This window comes from Gavia stellata, chromosome 9 (genome assembly GCF_030936135.1).
Source record: "Gavia stellata isolate bGavSte3 chromosome 9, bGavSte3.hap2, whole genome shotgun sequence".
NCBI lineage: Eukaryota > Metazoa > Chordata > Aves > Gaviiformes > Gaviidae > Gavia > Gavia stellata.
In genome coordinates, this window is record NC_082602.1 from 38,534,060 (window position 1) to 38,554,477 (window position 20,418).

At 41.3% G+C, this 20,418-nt stretch overlaps 1 protein-coding gene across 1 annotated transcript in view; it reads left to right on the forward strand.

Moving 5' to 3' along the window:
* DOCK1 (dedicator of cytokinesis 1) overlaps positions 1-20,418 on the forward strand; it is a 329,394-nt gene that overhangs the window by 262,434 nt on the left and 46,542 nt on the right. The window contains exons 36-39 of the mRNA XM_059821380.1: positions 2,805-2,845; positions 4,159-4,249; positions 8,274-8,393; positions 18,301-18,390. Of these exons, the coding sequence (XP_059677363.1) occupies positions 2,805-2,845; positions 4,159-4,249; positions 8,274-8,393; positions 18,301-18,390 (342 nt within the window). The remainder of the gene's footprint in view (positions 1-2,804; positions 2,846-4,158; positions 4,250-8,273; positions 8,394-18,300; positions 18,391-20,418) is intronic.

Consider the following 20,418-nt stretch of genomic DNA (forward strand, 5'->3'; position numbering starts at 1 on the left):
TAGTTCCAGAAGTTCTGGAGTATCTACTCTATACTACAAACCTTTGTCCATTTAGGCTGGAGTTGGAAGCAGTAGGAGTTGTCCCAATAGCACGCACATCATGCTCCTTGGTGGAAGCATGAGAGTAGGAGATTTTACCAGCACAGAATCAGTGCATATGGAAAAAAGTCCAAATAAATTTGAGAGACCCCCAAACATAGTACTCTCTAGATTTGATTTTTCCAGTAGGACTCAATATTAAACTGTTAGCCACTAAGGATTCAGAGCTTTCATCCCTATATCATTATCAAAGCTTTTATTTCGCTTAAGTATGTGGGGCACAGACAATGTTTATCGTTTATGTGATGATATGGCTATGGCTGATAGATTTTGTTCAGGCTGGTTTGGAAAGATCCGAGTAAATAGTTTGTAGCTTTAGCACTTAGTAATGCAAACATCCTCAGCTCGTGCAGCGCAGCCTTTATGCCGCACTATCTCCTAAGTTATAAATGAAACACCGCCCACTAGAATGGGAGAGAAGATAGAAACATCAAATCAGAAATTGGGATTTTACTTTTAGTTTGTTTTTCCTCTCTGTTCACATCAAAAAGCGTGAGAATGTTTAAGAAATGGGCAAAGAGGAGGATCTTGGAGAATTGTCACCAGCTGTTGATCTAGCAAGTGCCGTTAGGCTGCCCACAGAAAAGTCCCAGTGTCCTCCTGAGCGGAATCGGAGTTAGAAAAGCCTGCCAGTTTGCACCAAGCAAGACAGGAAATAAAAAATCACATACACCATACGCTCTAAATCATGACAATTACAAAACTGGGAAAATTTCCTTAGGAAGGTGAATTTGGTTTTCCTTCCCTTTGTCATAATACTCATGAGTCTCCTTCTAGTAGTTCTTGCCATACCAACCGCAGGGGGACTGGTGGCACACTGGGGGGTTGGTTTTGTTTTCTCTAAGTGTCCCTAACAGCATCTCCTGATGCTGATTTTTGTCATCTGAATTTTTCAAGTATTTGCAGATGATAAGTTTGGGGGGTGATTTACTGCTGGCACATTAAATCACGGTGAGATAGCCGCGCTCAGCCCTGCCACTCAAGTCTGTGGGAAATGCAGGAAAGCATCGCAAGGCAGAACTTTCCTGCGTTTTCAGTAGGCGTGATTTAAAACCTTAGCTGGATTTTAAAGTCCTGTTTGCCCTCCAGGGCCAGCACAGTCTTTTCATCATTCTCCATGCACCTGAAGTGATATTTATGCCTTTGCAAAAATCCGACCCGGGGCTGATACTCTGCACAATTCCCACCTGAGGTCTCAAAGGCTTCTTAATTGGGACTTTAATGATGCAGAGGCTTTCACAGGATTAAGTTTGTCTGTATTGACCGTAGTTTAAGTCAGAGGTTTTGATATGCTTTTAAGCCACTGCCGATGTTTAAAAAAAAATAATAAAAGCCCTATCTGTTCCCTCAGCTGCTTGTTCCTACCCCCGACAATCCTGGTGAAAGCAAGCGTGCCGCCGAGGTGGCAGAGCAGATCCGAGGAGGGGTCTTGTTGAAAGCTTACGCTCTTCCCCTCCGGTTATTTTTCATCCCCATCTGTTCCTCGGCCGCTTTGCTGCAGAGCCACACGCGCATGGGCCAGCACAGCGGAAGGGGGATGTGGGGACCTGCAGCCAAAGGTGGGGCAGGAACAGGGACTGCTTTCTGGGGGAGAGGGCGGTGTAGTAAACGTAATGGGTGTCAGCGTCACCCTGCTGCCCAAGCCTCTTCCCATGGCGGCTGATTTGATGTTGCTTCTCGAGCGGCATCAGAAGGGCAGAGCAGCTGGCAGCAGCGTTAGGAGACAATGGTTTTACATTATCGATCCGCCTAACTCCGAAGTCTCTCCTACTTTAAAAAAGCAAACAAAACACAAGTAAGAAAAAACAGCAGAAATTTTTCATGTGGTTCAGTTTGTCTTTTAAGTTGAACTCAAAACCAGTGAGCAGTTGTGTCAACTAAAATGGTATATCCACTGAAGAAGCCGTCATTTCCAGCTCCGGTACCTAGATTCTGTCTTGTATTTCGGTTCTCCTTGAAGGGAACAGTTTTGTATCGGGCTTGTGCATCTATTAGTGGCTACTCAGACTGGTTTAATTTAGCATTGAAATATACTGCAATTCAGTGAAGGAGAAATTTCTTTGTGTTTTGTTTTCTTAGATACATTTTAACTTTTGAAGGCAAACTTTAAATTAGATTCAGAAATGCCTTTAATATCTCGCCCAATTTATCATATCTTGCATTTACAATATTTGTAGTGTTAACTAGTTTATCTCAAGACCGGAGGCATTCAGACATTTCTGAAGAGAGTGATGATGCTGTGTGGCATATGAAACCAGATAAATAACACTAAAGTAACTTTTTATTTCCAAAGCAGCTATTAGAATTCAAGGGCAGGTGATGTATTGCTCAAGTAAGGTTTGGAGTTTTAAAGCCATAGAACAACTGTTGCTTAAAAATTATGGGTTTGTGTATTACAAAATTTCAGCTGAAAACGTTTAATGGTGTGTGACTTGCAAATGCCAGAAGCAAATTTCTAGCAGTACTATTCTGCAAATTCCTAACCTGTGCAATGAGACATAAGCCCTGACACACTACATCATGAAACATCACAGCATTAGACTTCATAAGTTATTTAACTTGTGTTCTATCACTAGAGGCAAATTTCATTTTGCAGTTTTGAGGTTGATGTTACGCAATTATGAATTTTTAGTTTAGAGCGTGTTCTGTGTACATTCCAGACTGTGAAATCAAAGACTTTGTAACAAAATTATGTTGTTTTTCAGAATTTCTACAAGGAGATTGAGAGAGAAGAAATGTACATAAGGTTTGTAAACATGACGAGTGACAAACTCTGTTTGACTTACTGTAGTGTAATTGGAGAAAATTAAGTTCATATTAAGCAGCCACTTGGGGGCTGGAGGGAAAGAAGTAATGAAAAAACATACCTTTACTGAAGCTTAAGTACATTCAAAAGCTTATCTTCACTGAGAACTGTGAGCATTACAAATTAGAGTCATGAGGTTGGTTTTTGTCCCCCTTCTCCAACTCCTTCGGTTACATTATGGTGAACACTGACATACTCAAGAGTGTTGTCACATGAAAAAAATCAGTAAGTCAAAAGAAAACTGAGCAAAGAAATAATTCTGCTTCCTGGCGAGGTACAAAATATGTGACTTGAGGTAAAAGGGCTATTAAATAACATCATGACTGATACTTATTTTAAATCTAAAGCTTTTAGGAACCTTTCAAAATCTATTTTCACACAAAGTAACAATGGTAATATGTTGTTGTGCTTTTTGTAAGCCTCAGGGTTCCCAGTCCTCTGTTTGTACTTCGGCTTAAAATTGGCTAGACCGTTGGGCTAAAATGATGAAGCTTGTGCTTCTACTGCTATTTTAGGTATCTAAATATTATTCATGAATTCATTCTCAGAAGCTTGTTATCTTTTTGGAAGAATTCTCACTTGTGAACTCGCTTCCTGTTGTTTAAATGGGTTTAATTATTGCTTTATTAATTTGCCAAAAGAAAATAAAATTGAGCAAAAGGCAGGATTGATAACTGTGGAAAAACACGTAAAGTTATGAGTCGTAGGTCTGCCCTATTCGGCATCTCTGTAAAGACAAATTGTCTCTCACTGTCACCCCACCACCCAAATTCTCTCCTATTGCTGTTAACAAACTTACAGTGTGTCATAATGAATATCAAAGTTCTGTATTTTCGCTGGCTTTTTCAAAGTACAATTCTAATAATTTTGTGGGATTTTTTAAATTGTCACTGAAAAAACCCAACAAACAAATGAAGAGAATCCCCCCCAGAGGTGTGATGATATTGAAGTTAAGGAAGAAGACGTATATCTGTATCCATAGCTGAACAATTAGAGCAATATGTCTTGCACAAAATCTATCTTGGATTCGTTAAGCATCACAAGTCATTTTTATCTATTGGGAAAAAAAAAACCGCAGCAGAAAAGCAAATGGTCCTAAAGGTGTCTGCGCACAGAAATATGAGCTTCAAATAATCTCACATATATTTAGTTGTTTGAAGATAGAGTTGAACCATTGTAGTCTTCAAAGTAAATTGTATAGAAACATTTAAGAACCAGCCTTTTTTAAAAACCATTTTTCTTATGGCTTGCAGGTATTTGTACAAGCTGTGTGACCTGCACAAAGAATGTGATAACTATACGGAAGCTGCCTACACGTTACTTCTGCATGCAAAGCTTCTTAAGGTAAACACCAAAATACATTGCAAGTTTTGAAAATCACGTTAGCAGTACCCAATAGTAGTATTGTGCGTTGGTCTTAGAACATCTGCACCTTAAACTCATTAACAGCTGCGTGCTGCTTCTTATGGCAGTTTTATCCTTTGCACATGTAATTCGTACACGCAGGAAGCCAGCCCTCTGCCATGAGCGTGTCAGAGCACGCTTTGCTCGTCTTGACCTGAAATGAATGGAAGCGCGGTCAAGTCAAGACCACAAGTTACAGATTGCAAAGCTGTAACTGAAATTTCTTTTAAGTATTTAAATTATGTAATGCGTGGAAGCATCTAAACACCTATTTTAGTAAATCGACTCTGCACAAAATTGGTTTTGCAAAGGCAACGCAAGGGAGTGCTGGAGACTGTCCTCAGGTGCTCTTGGGTATCTGTAGATTCAGGTTTGATTTTGAAAAGTTAGAGAGAGATGCAAATAGTCTTCTTTCCAAGCTCATGCCTTTAAAAGGTACGTGTAATTTTAATGCAGTGTCACACAGTTTATAGCGCATTTAAAGAGACATAACCATATTGCTGCTCTCAAGGAATGCTTTGGTGTAATCTGCAATATATATAAATAAAATGCTTTAGCTATACAAGGTGCATGTAAACAAAGCATTTGAGTTTTTAACACTGCACAGTGTCAGTCAGAAATGTAGCGAAGCAGTATTTCATAAGCATTAATCTCACTGAAAACTTTCTGGATAGGTGGTGTTGTCTCTAACATGCAGCTTATCGCCATGATTATGTCACACGTGTGGCAGCGTGACCCAACTGTGTTCCTGGCGTTATTGTAGAGTCCACTTAACAGCGGACTCTTCTGTCAGCAAATCACATGTTTACTATAGCCTAGTCATCGCTAAATTAGTAGGAAGGAGTTCTGTGTTTTCATTTTAAAAAGCTGTCAAGAGAAAAAGTGAAAATCTAAATTTCTTAAGAATTGGTGTTTTCTGAAGCATGCGCTTTAGCTCCGTTCTTCTTCCTCACATCTCACCACCCACAGTGAAATCTTTCTCTCTCCAGGGAGACCTGGATCTTTTTCTGCTCCCCTCAAGAACGGTAGCGCCCGCAGTCGTATGGGGCAGAGTCAGGGACAGAGTAATTGAGAACTGCATTTTCCCCTTGATCTATTTCTCATGCCAATGGCGAATGTGTTGCAACCCTCTGTATTATTGCAACCCTCTGTATTATTGCAATCTTGTGTATCATTGCAACCCTCTGTATTATTGCAACCCTCTGTATTATTGCAAGCCTTTGGCATTATTACAGATGCTATGCTAACGGTACCCCATTTCGTCAAGGAAATTTATCTCATTCTAAGCTGCAAATTGTTCTTAGCAATCTTTGATTTAATCCAAGCAATCCCAAGCGAAATGCGAGTGTAAAATACCTATTTTGAAAAGTTGAAAAGCGGAATGTGTTAAATGAAACGCTTCTAACGAATGCACTGAGAATTACTCGTACCTCAAAACCAAGTAAACTGCATCCAAGCTATAATAAGACTAACTATGATGCAAAGCGTACAAGTGCAATTTAAATTAAGACACTTTAAAATGTATTTACTGTATTTTAAAATAAGTAGAGGGTTATTACACAGGAAGACATCAGTGAGATTCGTCTGGAGTGCAAAAGCACTGTAGCAATAGCTGTATTTGTTACTCGGAGCAGGGGCAATTGTTGGCCACAGCCTGCTGGATGCAGTCACTCCTTCGGTAATGACATTTCCCGTGCTGAGCCGTGCCAGCGAGGTGAAGATGTGAGGAGATGGCTCTGACACTTTCTGTCACACAGGCTGGTGCACTTGGTTGCCTGTGGGTAGAAGTTCGAGTGAGTAACTCGCGGAGTCTGTGGCTGTGAAGATCTCTCTTATTTCCACGAGGGACATAAATCTGGACTGCCAAATTGTGTGATGCTTGCTCATCACACTTGACAGGAATGAACCTTTTAGACAAGATAAAGCATTCATTCCCTTCCACAGGTGCTGCATTTTCTGGGAAAATGATGGAATGAACCATGCCATAAAATGTCATTCAAACTTTTACCTGTTATGGCTTGAACTTGTTGGTCAATATGCTTTATGTGACCTTAAATTAGAGTTTAGCCAGTTTTGGTTGTTCTTAGAGAATGTCTTCAGAGACCAGATGAGGATCTTAATATACTCCTTTAGTTTACTGGAAAGAAATATCCAGTTGTCTTTTCTTATAATCCAAGTCGACAGAAGATGGCAAATGTAAGGGTTGTGTTTATCGCAGGTTTTCATCACCAAGCGGATGTTTGCTTATAAATATAATTACGTTATAGTTTGGAATTACTATCGGTCTCTCTAGTACAACACCCTGTTACTACCAGTAGTTAGCAGTGGCTGGAGGAGTTCAGTATTGCTTGAGAAGCAGCAGTATTGTGGGGTGTGTAACTTCAGGCAATTGAGTTTTTCTTTCAAACCTCGAGGACAGGATTTTCAATGACACTCATCACTGGCATATATTTCATCACGTTGATTTTAATGGGATCACGTTTAGGTCAAGACTGAAAGCTTTCGAGAATTTCACCTTTAAATTTGCAAGAAGGCTGTCTCCGTGGAGAGAGAGCCACCATCATTTTCTCCAGAGCACTGCAAGCTGATGAAGCGCACTCAAGAAAGGAGGCTTTAGTTGTATTTTTAACCCATTTAGTCAAAATTAAGGTGTTCAAAACTAACGGAAGATAGTGGCTCTTAGTGTGCTGAAAAAAATGCCATTGCATTGCAGACTCCATGAAGTTTGTGTTGCTCAGAAACACAGCTTCGTGGTACAAAGTTGTCAAAGTTGTCTGCTTTAGCCAAACACAAACGTTTTGGCCAAATTAAGAAGTAATTGGGTGAAATTTAATAACATATGGGAGGTAAAACTGTATGATGTAACAGCAATTCTGTGAATAAATCTGTGAGTTGGTGATCTTTGGTTGAATTTCTTCTTTTCCGAAAGTTCTCCCACTTTATTTCTGTGGGCAGTCCTCCTTCCACAGTAACTTTGATTTTCAAAGAAGAAAGTGCACAGTTCTTTAATTAATTTAGTTTTCAAACATGGTTTCTGAAGGCAAGAGGCCCTGTTGGAGCACCCGTCCCTGTCTCTTTTTCAACCTATGAGAGGTTTCATTTGATTTAATGGAGGTTTGTGATTTGATTTAGTAGAGGTTTGTGCGTCTCCAAGGTATTAATTTCCTGCTAGCCTCATGACAATAGATAGCCGTGGAAGGGTAGGATATAGTATTAGGATCCTCTCTAGGGAAAAGGCTCCAGTACTGTCTCATCCCCAGGCGGGTCGTAGGGAGTATTAGAGGGAGGAGAGAAGGGAGGTGAAGAAGTGGTGATACGAATGCTGGAGTCCAGAGGTTTCAGTTGCGTCTGTCCCTTACTGGACACCAGAATATGCAGGTGCAAGACAGAAGGCTGTAGGGAATTGCTTGGTCCTCTCAGATCTAGGAGGAAATCCATTTAATATGTATGCCTTGCTCCTCATCCTTTAGGCATTTGCTGGAAGAGCAAGAGCTGCAAATTGCAGACTGGCTGTATAAAGTTAGTTGCGCTTTTCCGCGCCTCCAAATGTTCTCTATGAATTCTGGCCATTTAATTTCTGTGCCTACAGTCCTTTCCATTTGCATTGATGGATCTTGGCTTCGGGGCTTCTCTCAACATAAATCTGCTGGTGTTCGTTACACATCCAGCAGGTTGTACCCATCAGCAGGCCAAGGTCAGTCTCATCAAACTCACTGAGGAGAGGAAGCCACCTCAAAAAACTTCCTTCCAGCTGATATATGTAATTAGCCTCCAATTACAGCGTTCAAATAAGTGTGCCCAAGGAATCAAAGTACACAACTGCAAAAAAAATCTTTGTTAGTGCATTAGCTGTGGTACCACTTCTTGAACTAAAAAATGTGTATTTTATTTAGCCTAATTTTACTGACATACTTCATAACTTTTGATTTGCTTTCACTTTTCCCCTCTTTCTTGTATGATTTAGTGGTCAGAAGAAGCATGTGCAGCACACCTTACCCAGCGGGATGGATACCAGGCTGCTACTCAAGGACAGTTGAAAGATCAACTATATCAAGAAATTATCCATTATTTCGACAAGGGCAAGGTAAAGAGGGAAGAAAAAAAGTCCAAATACGTTTCATTGCCTTTCTCTCTAATTTGTAAGTTGAATAGTAAACATAGTTTGCATCAAGTGACCTTCAGGGAGCTTTAAATTTGCTACAAGTTATTTGGAGTGCTTTATGTAAACAGTCCACCAGGTAGCACTTAAAGATAATAATACTTAAAAAAAAGTAAAAAAAAAAATCTGGTACATTTATAACTACTGGGTTAAGGGTAAATATATGTGCATATGATGCCATGGAGAAGATAGAACAGGGATGCATGTAATTTGGGGGACCTGCTTTTTCTGGCAATTGCAATAGCTAACGCAGTCCTTCAGCTACCCTTGTTTTTTCTTGTGTACACAGAATAATTCCCTCAGAGAATGGATGTCTGTGATTTGTATTGTAAGAAGGCAGAAATAGTCTCAGATGGAAATATTTCATTGGAATTGCATCTTTTCTGGCAAGATGAATTTGCATTTGGCATTGCGTGGTGGGAAGGGGAGGGTGCTGGTGTTGCCTGGCCACAGGGATGAAGGGGTTTAACTTGGTAGACAGGGAGATGTAGGGATGTATTAGTGTTTGGATATTTCATGCACAAAATGTTTAAATATAGAAGTAGAGATCTCTTTGTCGAATATTTCACAAACATAAACTTGGGATTTTAAAAGCAATCTTTGTTGCATAAATGTAGTGCAAACAGAAATGTCATTTTCTGGTAGAATTAGAGTATTATCCAACCAGCTCAAGTTTTTAGCAGAATCAGATTAGGATTTAGATAGAAACTTTGCTTAAAAGGTCAAATTTTATACCTTATCTTAATGGGATATTTAGAAGTTGTTAATAAATGATGCTCAAAAAGTGGTAATCCTAGCCTGCGATAGAGCCGGGCTGCACAAGCAGGCTGCGTGGGGCTGGGGCTTGTGTCGGCGCCTTGGTGCTTACGCAGTGGATAGCATCGGTTTCCACAGCACGCTTCTGCTGCCCGAAAAGCTTCTACTAACCCTTTAACAGCGGGTAAGGAGAACCTCGTTAGAACTAGGGTCATAGCTGATTTAAAAGTGTATTTTAATATTACATTCCTCTCTGGGAAGGAAAAGCCAGAAGTCACATGTTTTTATTTTGTTGTTTTACGTCTCTGTGGCTTCACAGTTAGTCTTTTACGGTGCTAGTATACAGGCAGTGGGGATTGTTCTTCTGAGCACCAGGCCAATGCATTTTAGCTATAAGTGAAAAGCTGCAGCGTCCTTTACATCTGTATTGAAAACAGCCTGTCTTAAAGTTGTAGCCACCCGTTTCTGCTGCTAGCGCTAATGAGCTGTTTATATAAACAGCGGGCAAAATACCTGCTGCTTATTTTTCAGCCTGCACCACATTACACAGCACGGCATCCACGCTTGAGAGACCGAATAACCAGTCTTAATTTTTTCAGATTTTACAACTAGAAATCGGAGAAGGCTCTGCCTGCTTTCAAAAGGAATAGCACTGAAAATGCTGTGTTTTCCCTTTCCCTCACGGTTAGATTAAATGACTGAATCTTCATTATTCTAAAACTTTTTGGTGAACAATGATACCGAAGGGATCGCTGTGATTACTTCTTCCTATTCCTTTGCATAACTCAAGTCATAGGACTCCTGCATGATTTTGTTCTGTGTGTTTTCAAAGGACTCTTTCCTAGTTACAGATGCTTCTTCTCTCAGTCTCTGGTCACGCAGGTTAGTGATAAATTTTCGTATTGTTCAGTGAAAAGGAAAAAAAATAAAAATCAAGGTACGCTGAGAATGTGAGCATCTTGAAAAGGAAAAAAAAATCAAGGTACGCTGAGAATATGAGCATCTTACATGAATTTTCAAATGTCAGGAATCTCAGAGTTGAGGTTTCCACAGTAAATTTAAGGTAATCCTCTCGTTTGGGATGTTCTGACATGAGGTTAAATCAGCTTCTTACATTTACCTATGCAGTTTGCAAACATAGTCCAGCAGCTACTTTAATTATGCTATTCCATGATCAGGAACACATCTGAAATAGTACTTGCTGTGCATTTTTAGAAGGCTGTGCTGATACACTAACCAATTCGTCTTCTTTTGTACCATAATCGCCCAGCTGTGTCTCTGCCTGGCAATTCACTCTGGGTTGATCCCACTGCTTTGCTTTCTCTTCCCATAAAGCTATCAAGAGATGTCAAAAGAAGGTCACTTGACCCCGCTCAGCTTTAGAGCTGCTTGCAGGTTCTTACAGGAGCTCAGGAGCTTGGTTTTAAAGTAGTTGTGAGACTGTGCCTCTTCCACTCCACCCTGCCTGATGGGAAGCGGTGGACTTGACAGGGGAGGTAGACGTGGTTAGAAACATTATGTAGAAGAAATAGAATCATATCACAGAATCATAGAATGGTTGGGGTTGGAAGGGACCTTAAAGATCACCTAATCCCAACCCATTGCCATGGGCAGGGACACCTTCCACTAGAGCAGGTTGCCCAAAGCCCCGTCCAACCTGGCCTTGAACACTTCCAGGGTTGGGGTGTCCACAACTTCTCCGGGCAACCTGGTCCAGTGCCTCACCACCCTCATGGTGAAGAATTTCTCCCTAATATCTAATCTAAATCTACCCTCTTTCAGCTTAAAGCCATTACCCCTTGTCCTATCACTGCATGCCCTTGTGAAAAGTCCCTCTCCATCTTTCTCGTAGGCCCCTTCAGGTACTGGAAGGCTGCTAGAAGGTCTCCCCGGAGCCTTCTCTTCTCCAGGCTGAACAACCCCTACTCTCTCAGCCTGTCCTCATACGAGAGGTGCTCCATCCCTCTGACCATCTTTGTGGCCGTCCTCTGGACTCGCTCCAAGAGGTCCATGTCCTTCTTATATTGGGGGCCCCAGAGCTAAACTCAGGACTCCAGGTGGGGTCTCATGAGAGCCGAGTAGAGGGGGACTGAATGGAGGAGAAGGATTTCCTAAAAGGTGACACTTGGTTTTAAAACATTGGCTTCAACATTTAAAACATTGACTTTAAAATTTTAAAACATTGGTGGGGTTTTTTTAAAGGACGGTGTAGTTCAGCCTCTCAAAAATCATGATCCCTTTCTTTTAGCGGAGTAATTTCCCAAGAGGAATGCACAGTGCACTTTCCAAATGAAGACCACCTATCAGGCTTATTCTCTTTGTATTAGCATTCATGGTGACATGAATTTAGAGGAAAGTATAATCCTCCAGACACAGACTGGAATGGAGTGGACTTCTCGCTTCTAGACCAGAAGAGAGTGAGAAATTTGTAATAATACAGCGTGTGGGCTTGCACTGAAAGCAGGAGTGTGGGCACCTCATTTTGGCTGAGAACAAAATACTAGCCTTCACCATGAATATCCCTGTTATTTGTAGTTTGAGATCCATTTAAGATTCCTCATTTTGATTTCTGTTTTTTAATATTGTATTCTTAGGAAGCTTGCTTTTTTACTTACATATGACTTTCAGTCCTTAAACCAATCTTCTGTAAAGCTGAAGTACACATTTCACCTTTAGTGAATTAGCATTTTCAGATACAACTTCTGCACTTTGCTATTATTCTACTTTATGGATTTGATTCCTTATTAGTAATACTTTTCATTACTCTTCTAAGCTCCTTGTTTCCAAAATGAAATGTTGTTACTTCCAAGTTTCCCTAGTATACATGTAGTTTTCTCTCCTAGATTATTCTTCTTCACTGCATTGCACTTTCCAGTCTCATCTCCATGTCTCTTGGCTTTTGCCCTTAAAAGCCTTATCCTCACGCTTATCACGGCAGTCTAACCTATCCTTTGAACTGCTCTGAAGTGTTTGCTCTTTCTGTGTTTTGCTGAAGCTTTGTGATTTTCAACAAAGCCCTTAATCCAGGGACTTTACTGAAAATTGGTAGGTTTGAGTATCTCAGGACGAGAAGGAAAAATAGTGATGGTAATAAAGTGACGAGGGAAGAGGGTGAAATTTTGCCCCTGTGGAGAGGTTGATGTTAGTCAATGTTAATGAACTACTGAGGCCAAGAAATACTTGGTGTCATTAACAAAGATAAGATACTATTTTTAAGTAGGCATGTGTGGTCTCTGGAGCCGTAAAGGAAGCAGCAAAATTCTTATTCCTGCACAGTAAAATATACAAACAGCAACACATTTCAAGTTTGCTAGTGGATGCCACAGTCTTTAAATCAGTACGTGTTTTCCACTGCTCCTTCATACATTGAAAGCGTTGGTACCAGGGAGAAAAAACTAAATAAATGCACGCTGCTCATTTGTTTCCGCTCCCCCTTCCTTCCCCCTCTCCTCCCCCCTCCCCCCGCCAAAAAAAAGCTTTTACTGTTTTAATGGAGCCACAAAACACAAAATATTTGAAACTACACAGTAAATGCCATGCCTTGGCTTAAAATATCTTTTTTCTGGCTCATGGGATGGCATCAAATGGCTTTTTCTTCCGTCTAATAAGATAGTGGCGAAACTCACCTGTCTGCCAAAAACCAGCGCGAGGCTCATGTCCAGCTCCTATCCCGCGTCAGATCGTAAGCCCGTCCTGAGAGCTGTGAAGGACAGAGGCAGTCTTCAGAGAGGAAAGATACGGTGTTTGACCATGTTCCAAATGAATATAGCAAGTTGTTTTGAAGGGTTTCCAACCATGGCTATCTCTTACACATCTTGACTGCAGTAATAGCAACAGAGAAATACTGTGGTTTAATGTTTTCTTTAAAATATTAAGCTTACATGATGGTTAATTAATGCTATCTGAAATTTAAACAGCTTGAAATGTCCCTCATACATCAGAATATTGCATGATACTATTCTTATCGTAGACTATTTCATTTTTACTGACCATTAACTCTGCAGTAGCTAAGAAATATCCTAAGATCCTCCTTTGCTGCTATTAAAGAACTTCAAAAAGTAAATTGGATGCTGCACTTCTTCCTGGGCAACAAGCAATCCAGCTTCAAAAATAAATTACATTGCTAGGTTTTCCCTAAAAAGATCTCCTTCTGCATGCTCAAAGTCTTTCCCATAACAATTTGCAGCTCATGTCTACACAACTAAATTCAGGCTATACACATTTTTCTTATGCCTTCAGTATAAAAGAAGCATTTTCCTTCCACTATCGCCAACCTCTCTCTCTGGTGCACTCTCCAGATAAATTGTTTCTTGCATTAATGAGTTGTACATCGTACAAATCCTGCGTAGTAGCTCCCCGTACGGCTCATTCCTCCAGAAGACCTGCCATGTCCTGGGCAAACCTGGGAAACCTTCCAAGGCAGGAAATCTGCGAGGCAGCAGATTGGGAGTTATTGACCTTCAAGAATATAGATTTCATTTATCAGGATCCTTTGCCACAGCCATGCTGTCCTCACCTGAATAAATTTGCTCCATAGTAAACAGAAATTTTTCAGAGGGTTGTGCAGGGGATTTCAAACATACGGTTCCTGCTTCTGTTACGACGTTGGAAAAATTACCAGCTTTGCTTTTGTTTTTCATGGACATTGCAGGTGGTGTGGTCCAACTGCATGAACGGCCGAGGGAAGAGCCGGGTGGTTAATGCACTCGTGGACCTCTGGAGTTCAGGGCACTTGAATTTTACAAATTGAGTCTTGTAATACAAGTTCTGGGTATTCCCTCGGAGGATTGAACTGGACAATTGGATTTCAAAATAGAGATGTTGGAGCAGAGTGGGGCTTTTAAGAGGTAGTAGGAACAAGAAGTACGTGCTTTTCTCTAAGACAGATCCCTTGGCTGGAGAGGGGCCAGGTTAGAGGCTGGCAAAAATTGGAAGAATCTTGTCCCGTGGTGAGGCACTTCTATCATCTATTTGCTGTACAGTAGAAAAAGAGTAGTTTTATCTTTTACCTATACCTGAAAGAGTTCCGTTAAAAATAATGTGACAAAATATGAGCAGTATAATTTGTAAACTAACTTATAAAGAATTTTTAAAGTAATTCCAGTAATTTAAGCCAGAAACAAATGTTCATAATAGCTGGTTTTTTTCCGTTCACGTCCACTTACAGATAGGGGAATGGATGTTAGAATGGAAGAATGGTAGGATTGTGTGATTACTGCGCGTATATTGGAGATGAGCTAAATCTATATCGTAATTAATTTGAGGATTCAATTTTTAGGCTCTAAAACATTTATGAAATTCATTATTAATATTTATACTCAGTATCATCTAAAGGCTTTGATCAGGCTGAAGGAGGCGCAATGGAAACGCAGCCTCCGCTCCGTAATCATGAGCAAGATTTAATTCTGCCAAAGTTGTCATTTAACTGGTGGCAGTGCTGTGCTACCTATAGGCATGGATGCGTACGCAGTGCCTTCGACAGTGCAGGTCTGGTGTCAGAATCACAGAATCACAGAATGGTTGGGGTCGGAAGGGCCCTTTAAAGGTCATCCAGTCCAACCCCCCTGCCATGAGCAGGGACATCTTCCACTAGATGAGGTTGCTCAGAGCCCCGTCCGACCTGACCTTGAATGTTTCCAGGGATGGGGCATCTACCACCTCTCCGGGCAACCTGGGCCAGGGTTTCACCACCCTCATCTTAAAAAATTTCTTCCTTATCTCTAGTCTGGATCTACCCTCCTTTAGTTTAAAACCATCACCCCTTGTCCTATCACTACAGGCCCTACCAAATAGTCTGTCCCCATCTTTCTTATAAGCCCCGTTTAAATATTGAAAGGCCACAATAAGGTCTCCCCGGAGCCTTCTCTTCTCCAGGCTGAACAACCCCAACTCTCAGCCTTTCCTCAAGGGGGAGGTGCCCCAGCCCTCGGATCATTTTTGTGGCCTCCTCTGGACCCGCTCCAACAGGTCCATGTCTCTTTCGAAGTTTGGATGGGCTCCAGGGCGTTGCAGCAGTATAGATGACAGTCCGGGACGGGATTGCTGTGGTGTGACCCATGGGCTGTGAAGCCGTGGTGGCATGATGGCACTCACGCTGAGCAATACCAGCACGGCGTTTCAGCCCCCTCGGCTCCTCTCCTCCCCTCCTCTCTCCCGCCGCTGATCCAGAATCCCCTGGCTCTTGATGATCAGGTACAATTAGTTTGCATTAAATAGTGTATAGCCTTAGAACCGAGCTGGTGCTTGTAGTTGCCAGATGTGCTTTGGAAAAGCATTGCAATATCTGTGCTTACTCGGGATTCAGTGGAAGAGCTGGATGAGTTTGTTTACAGTGTCGATGCAGATCTAAAATTATTTAGGCTTCCATTTATTTCCAGTCTTGTTCAGCTCCAAAGCTGTTTGCCTGAGATCATCTATAAATATTTTCACAACGGAAGAGAGAGTAGAAGTGCTTCAGTTTTGCAGAGAGACTGGTTAAATCTGGAGCAAAATCATGGTACCGCCATTTTCTTTGAAATGAAAATGTGCAGAAGATGTTATGGATGACTGAAGTTACAAAGAAAGTGGCAGTCAAAATGAAAAAAGGTTAAGTGAATTTGAAAGGTTTCACTTGCTGACTTATGAAACAACTGAGTATTAGTTTAGTTTCTATAAATTGGTAGTATATTGCTCTTCTGAATCAAAATTAACTCAGCCTAGTATGTGAAAACGTACTCCATTTTCTGCAGATATGCCTTTACTATTAAACTCGTGTTAATTTTTGTTTAGAAATAAAAATACGCTCTGTATCATCACTCTAGATTAGATACATAATGCAGATAAAAACATTCAGATCCTTCCAGTTGCAAAAATCGCGTTGCAGAGTGTAGAAACTGCCTTGTGATTTCCTGCAGACATGATCCCTCATTGCGGTGATTGTAATTAGCCATTCCAATGCGTTTCTCATCTTCAAGGCACTTTACAAACATGAGGTAACTCATGCGCATTCCACTCCTCTTCCCTAGATAACGAATATTGTGAACCCTGTTGTAGAAATGAGAAGAATCAAGAGAAGGGGTCAAGCATCACGTGGAGCCGTAAGAAGTTCATGTAGGCACCAGGCTCTACCCTCGTGGGCATCCGTCACCTTTCTGTCTTACAGCAGGTCACCACTCAGTCTCTTTTTGCCCACGCATCTGCCCATTTGTTTTCTTTAGGGGTCAAAAGCTCCTTTTCCCTCGCTCAGCCATACCAGTGTAGTTTCTGGCCCTTATTTTCTCTTCCTTCGCTCCCTTACTTTGAGAACGATGTCCTGTAACTGTTTTTCCTCTTGCAGCTCCTCATCTCCTCCACCGGCAGCAGCTCCCTGCCTCTTCAGGCTGCTTCTTTCCACCCCTTCCCTCGCAGTCTGCCAGGACAACCTTTCAGTCCACCCTTGGCTTTGTGGAATGGGTGCCCTCCGCTTGAAAATTGGCTCCTCGTTTCCAGGGAGGAGCAGGAACGGAGAGCAAACTGGTGGGACCCGAGCTACCTCTTGCTTTTGTGGCATTGGCATGTTAGATGTGGGGAAGGCTTACTGAGTGTTCAGCCTGGCTGGGCTCCAAATTGCCAATTCCGAGGGAAAAAAAGGTATTTTAGGTCCCAGTCTGGTGTTTGTGCCAGTAAATCACAGGTAGCTGTGCCCTGCCTGACTCCTCAGCCAGTGCTGGCAGCAGCCTCGGTCATACTGACAGTCATATGAACCCTTAACATCTCACTCGTATTTTTAAATCGGCATCTAGACCTAGGGATTTTCCTAAAAGTCTTTTTTTTTCCCCAAGTTTTCCTGAAATACTAATAAATGTGATTTCAACTTGCAGACCAAAAGACACATAAAATTCACCCAACATTGCTTTTGGGCTTTGAGTGGTGGGATTTCATTTGTCTGCCTTGGGGGCTTTTGATTTTCGGGGGGTATTGGGGGGTAAAATATTTCTTATTCACGCAGTGTGTTAAAGCGGATGGGACAGGGGGTCTGTGCGGGATGGGTGCAGGAATGGGTTGTGTGCGTGAAGGTTTCCCCAGGAGTGCCCTTCCCCTTCTCTCTCCCCAGCATCCAGCTCCCACCATCTTTGGAAGTTGTGGTGCTTCATCTCAAACTCTGCATTCCCAAAGGCGGATGTCTTCGGGGAGCGATGGGGAAACGTGTGTTCAGCCCTTTTCCTCAGCCCTCCTTCATCCGACTGCTCTTGGCAGCTGCGGCCGTCTCGGTATTTCACCAGGGCAAGGAACATGTGGCCTGATGCTGAGAGGAGAATTAGGTGGCGTGAACAGGGGATTTAAGTTTAAGATGAAGGGTGATTCAAAGCAAATGGATTTATAACTCATTCCAAATCTCATTCTTTTAATAAAGTGAGGTCAGCAGTGCAAGCCAAATTTCAGCAGCAGAGGCAGATCATCAAGTTTGATCTTAGATAGCCTGGTGTGCTAATTTAAGCATCTTTTTGGGTTTGAGTGGTTCTTTAGAGTAGAAAAAAATGAAAAATACACATTTAAAAACATTCTTGCTGCTCCTCATTAAGATTGTTGGCTTCTGAAGAGCTGAAGGATATTGTTAAATTTCTTTGGGTCAGTTGAGACGGCTGCTGAATTTCATGGTTGAAGAACAAGAGAGGAAAAAGAACCAATGGAAATATAATGAATATTTGTTCAAAGCAATATCTGCAAATTGCCTGTCCTGTCTTATATAGATTATAGATATTAGAGGGAGAAAGAGGTGATTACGAACTATAATCAATCAACAGCATTTATCCAATTCCTAGGTGCTGGGTTTCTCTGTGGGCAGGCCGTGTTTACACTTTATTGGATATCTGGTTGGGCTAGCAGGAATCATTTTATTTCTGAAGCAATTTGATCATTTTACTTGACTTGCATCAAACAGAAACGTGGGTAATGCTACCACAGCGATTTGGCACGTCAGATGCGCAGTGTTTTCAGGCATGTGACACAATGCATTTTGTTGTGCTTGATTAAGATTTATTTTATTCCAATGTTGTTGTTTAACCAAGGTATGGGATTCAGGTTTTTTGTTGTTGTTCTGTGATTTTTTTTCCAACAGATGTGGGAAGAGGCCATTGCCTTGGGTAAAGAACTTGCAGAACAGTATGAAAATGAAATGTTTGATTATGAACAACTCAGTGAACTGCTGGTAGGTTTTTTTAATGACATAGACACTGCAACAATTTTTTCATAATTTAATTTCTAAGCTTTTAAAACTATATTGAAATCTCTCTTATGACAGTATAATGCAGAAATAGATGGCCGCTTTGGCTTTGTTGGACAAATGTTGATTAACGGGCTACCACTGGAGTGCTTGAAAAATACGGAATTTCTTATTTTTTTTAGCTGAAAAAGAAATATTTCGGTAATGTTAAGCTGATTTATTTGGGGTATAAAAGGAAATTTGGAATTTCAATATAAATGGGAACATGAAAAAATCCCCATTCTCTCTCAAGTGTCTTTCCATATTCACGTTTCTTTTTTTAGGTATGAATAATCCCCAAGCATTCATGTCTAGAGTCAGTTATTTTTGCCCTGACATTACCCATTCATTATGCCTGCACCATTTTTTTTCCTCCTGCTCTTCTCCAAAGAGATAAATGGCAGCTGTCACTGTCCCTCCTAACTTCTCAACCATTTTCACAGGACTTGGGACATGATTCCAGTTCGGTTCTGAAAATCCTTGACTTTCAGATTTTTGATAATTTTTTTCCTTTGCACTCACCAGAGTACATCGCCCTTAATTTCTTTGAATTGTTTATCTGCTTCATCCCAGTCTGTCTGAGCTGGGCATTAATACGGTGTCATTGCACCCTCTTTCTCCGCTGACACCGACGCTCAGTTTGAGGATGGCTAGGAGCCATCTACCCAGAAGCATCTCCATCCCCATCTCCCCAGAATCTCCTTTCTTGGGGAGGAAAGAGTCAAGGTAAATACCACTCCGCTCAATTTTATGGTTTCTTCACTCCTGTACGTGTTCTTCTTTGGTATGTCCGTGGTTCTGTCCTCCAGCTCTCTAGAGCTGAATTTATATCCCTTTTTGATGGTCCTCCTTTTGTGGCATTTTAACTATTTTTAGTGACGGACCGATTGTATTGATTTGCCTGACAAATCTGGAGCCTGGTTTCACATTGCTTTGTGCTGCAGGAGGTACGGGATGCATACACAGAGCGTCTCTCAGGTGCTATGGTATGCCCGAAGAGGCTTCCTTGGCCTGCTGCCTGCACCGCTGTCCATAGGGCTGCATTCAATAGAGAATATTCTTCATTTCACTATAAAAGGAATCTGGTAGAGATTGTTCCCCAGCTAGAGCTGGTTCTCATGTGTCAGATACGATTATTCACCAGTGGGTGGCTACTCTCCGAGTTGCTCATTTTTAATTTTCCATCTCCTTTATGCTTGCACATGGGAACATGAACAACTTTGTCACGGAGGCAACGACTCTTTACTTATCATACTGTATCCATTTTTGGAGCAGAAGTCTGAATTTGCGCTTTGTACTCTGTAGCCAATGGCCAATAATATATTGAGTTTTATATTTTTCCCCATTTCTCTTGCACGGTAAATATGTCACTGTTTACGTTAAGTGACATAATTCCAGGAGAGGCAGTGGTATAAACCAGGTACGGTGCATCTGCATATGGAAATGGAGTTTCTCCCTCTTGTAATAGGGGAAACCCAAAACCTCCAATTATCAGGTCAAACAACTGAGTTTACCCGCTCTTTATCAGACAGGAGAAACAGAGAGAGATGTCACAAAAATTAGTACCAGTGTGCATTGGGCATTCATCCCAAATAAGGCAAAGATCAAAATTCATGCTTCCGTATGAATCAGGTCTCGCATACCCCATCGACTTTTCTTATTGCTGCTGCTGAATAGCATTAGCATGCTAGCTCTTCCCCACCCCCCAATAAAATTGAAAAGTTTTTTGTTTCTTTCTGTTCTCCCTATTGTCTCTTTTGTTCAAGCAATATTAAATATTAGACACTAAGACAATTCACAAATGACAAAATAGTTTTGCTGCAGGTGCACTGAGAAATATACGGCAGATCTGGGTCTTTGTAGTCTTCTTGCTATTTACTGTTATCTGTTGTAGGGGAGCAGTAATAAACCCCCCTCCAAATCAGAATTCGTTCTCTTGCAGAAAGTAATAGACTAAAAATAAGTTAATGAACA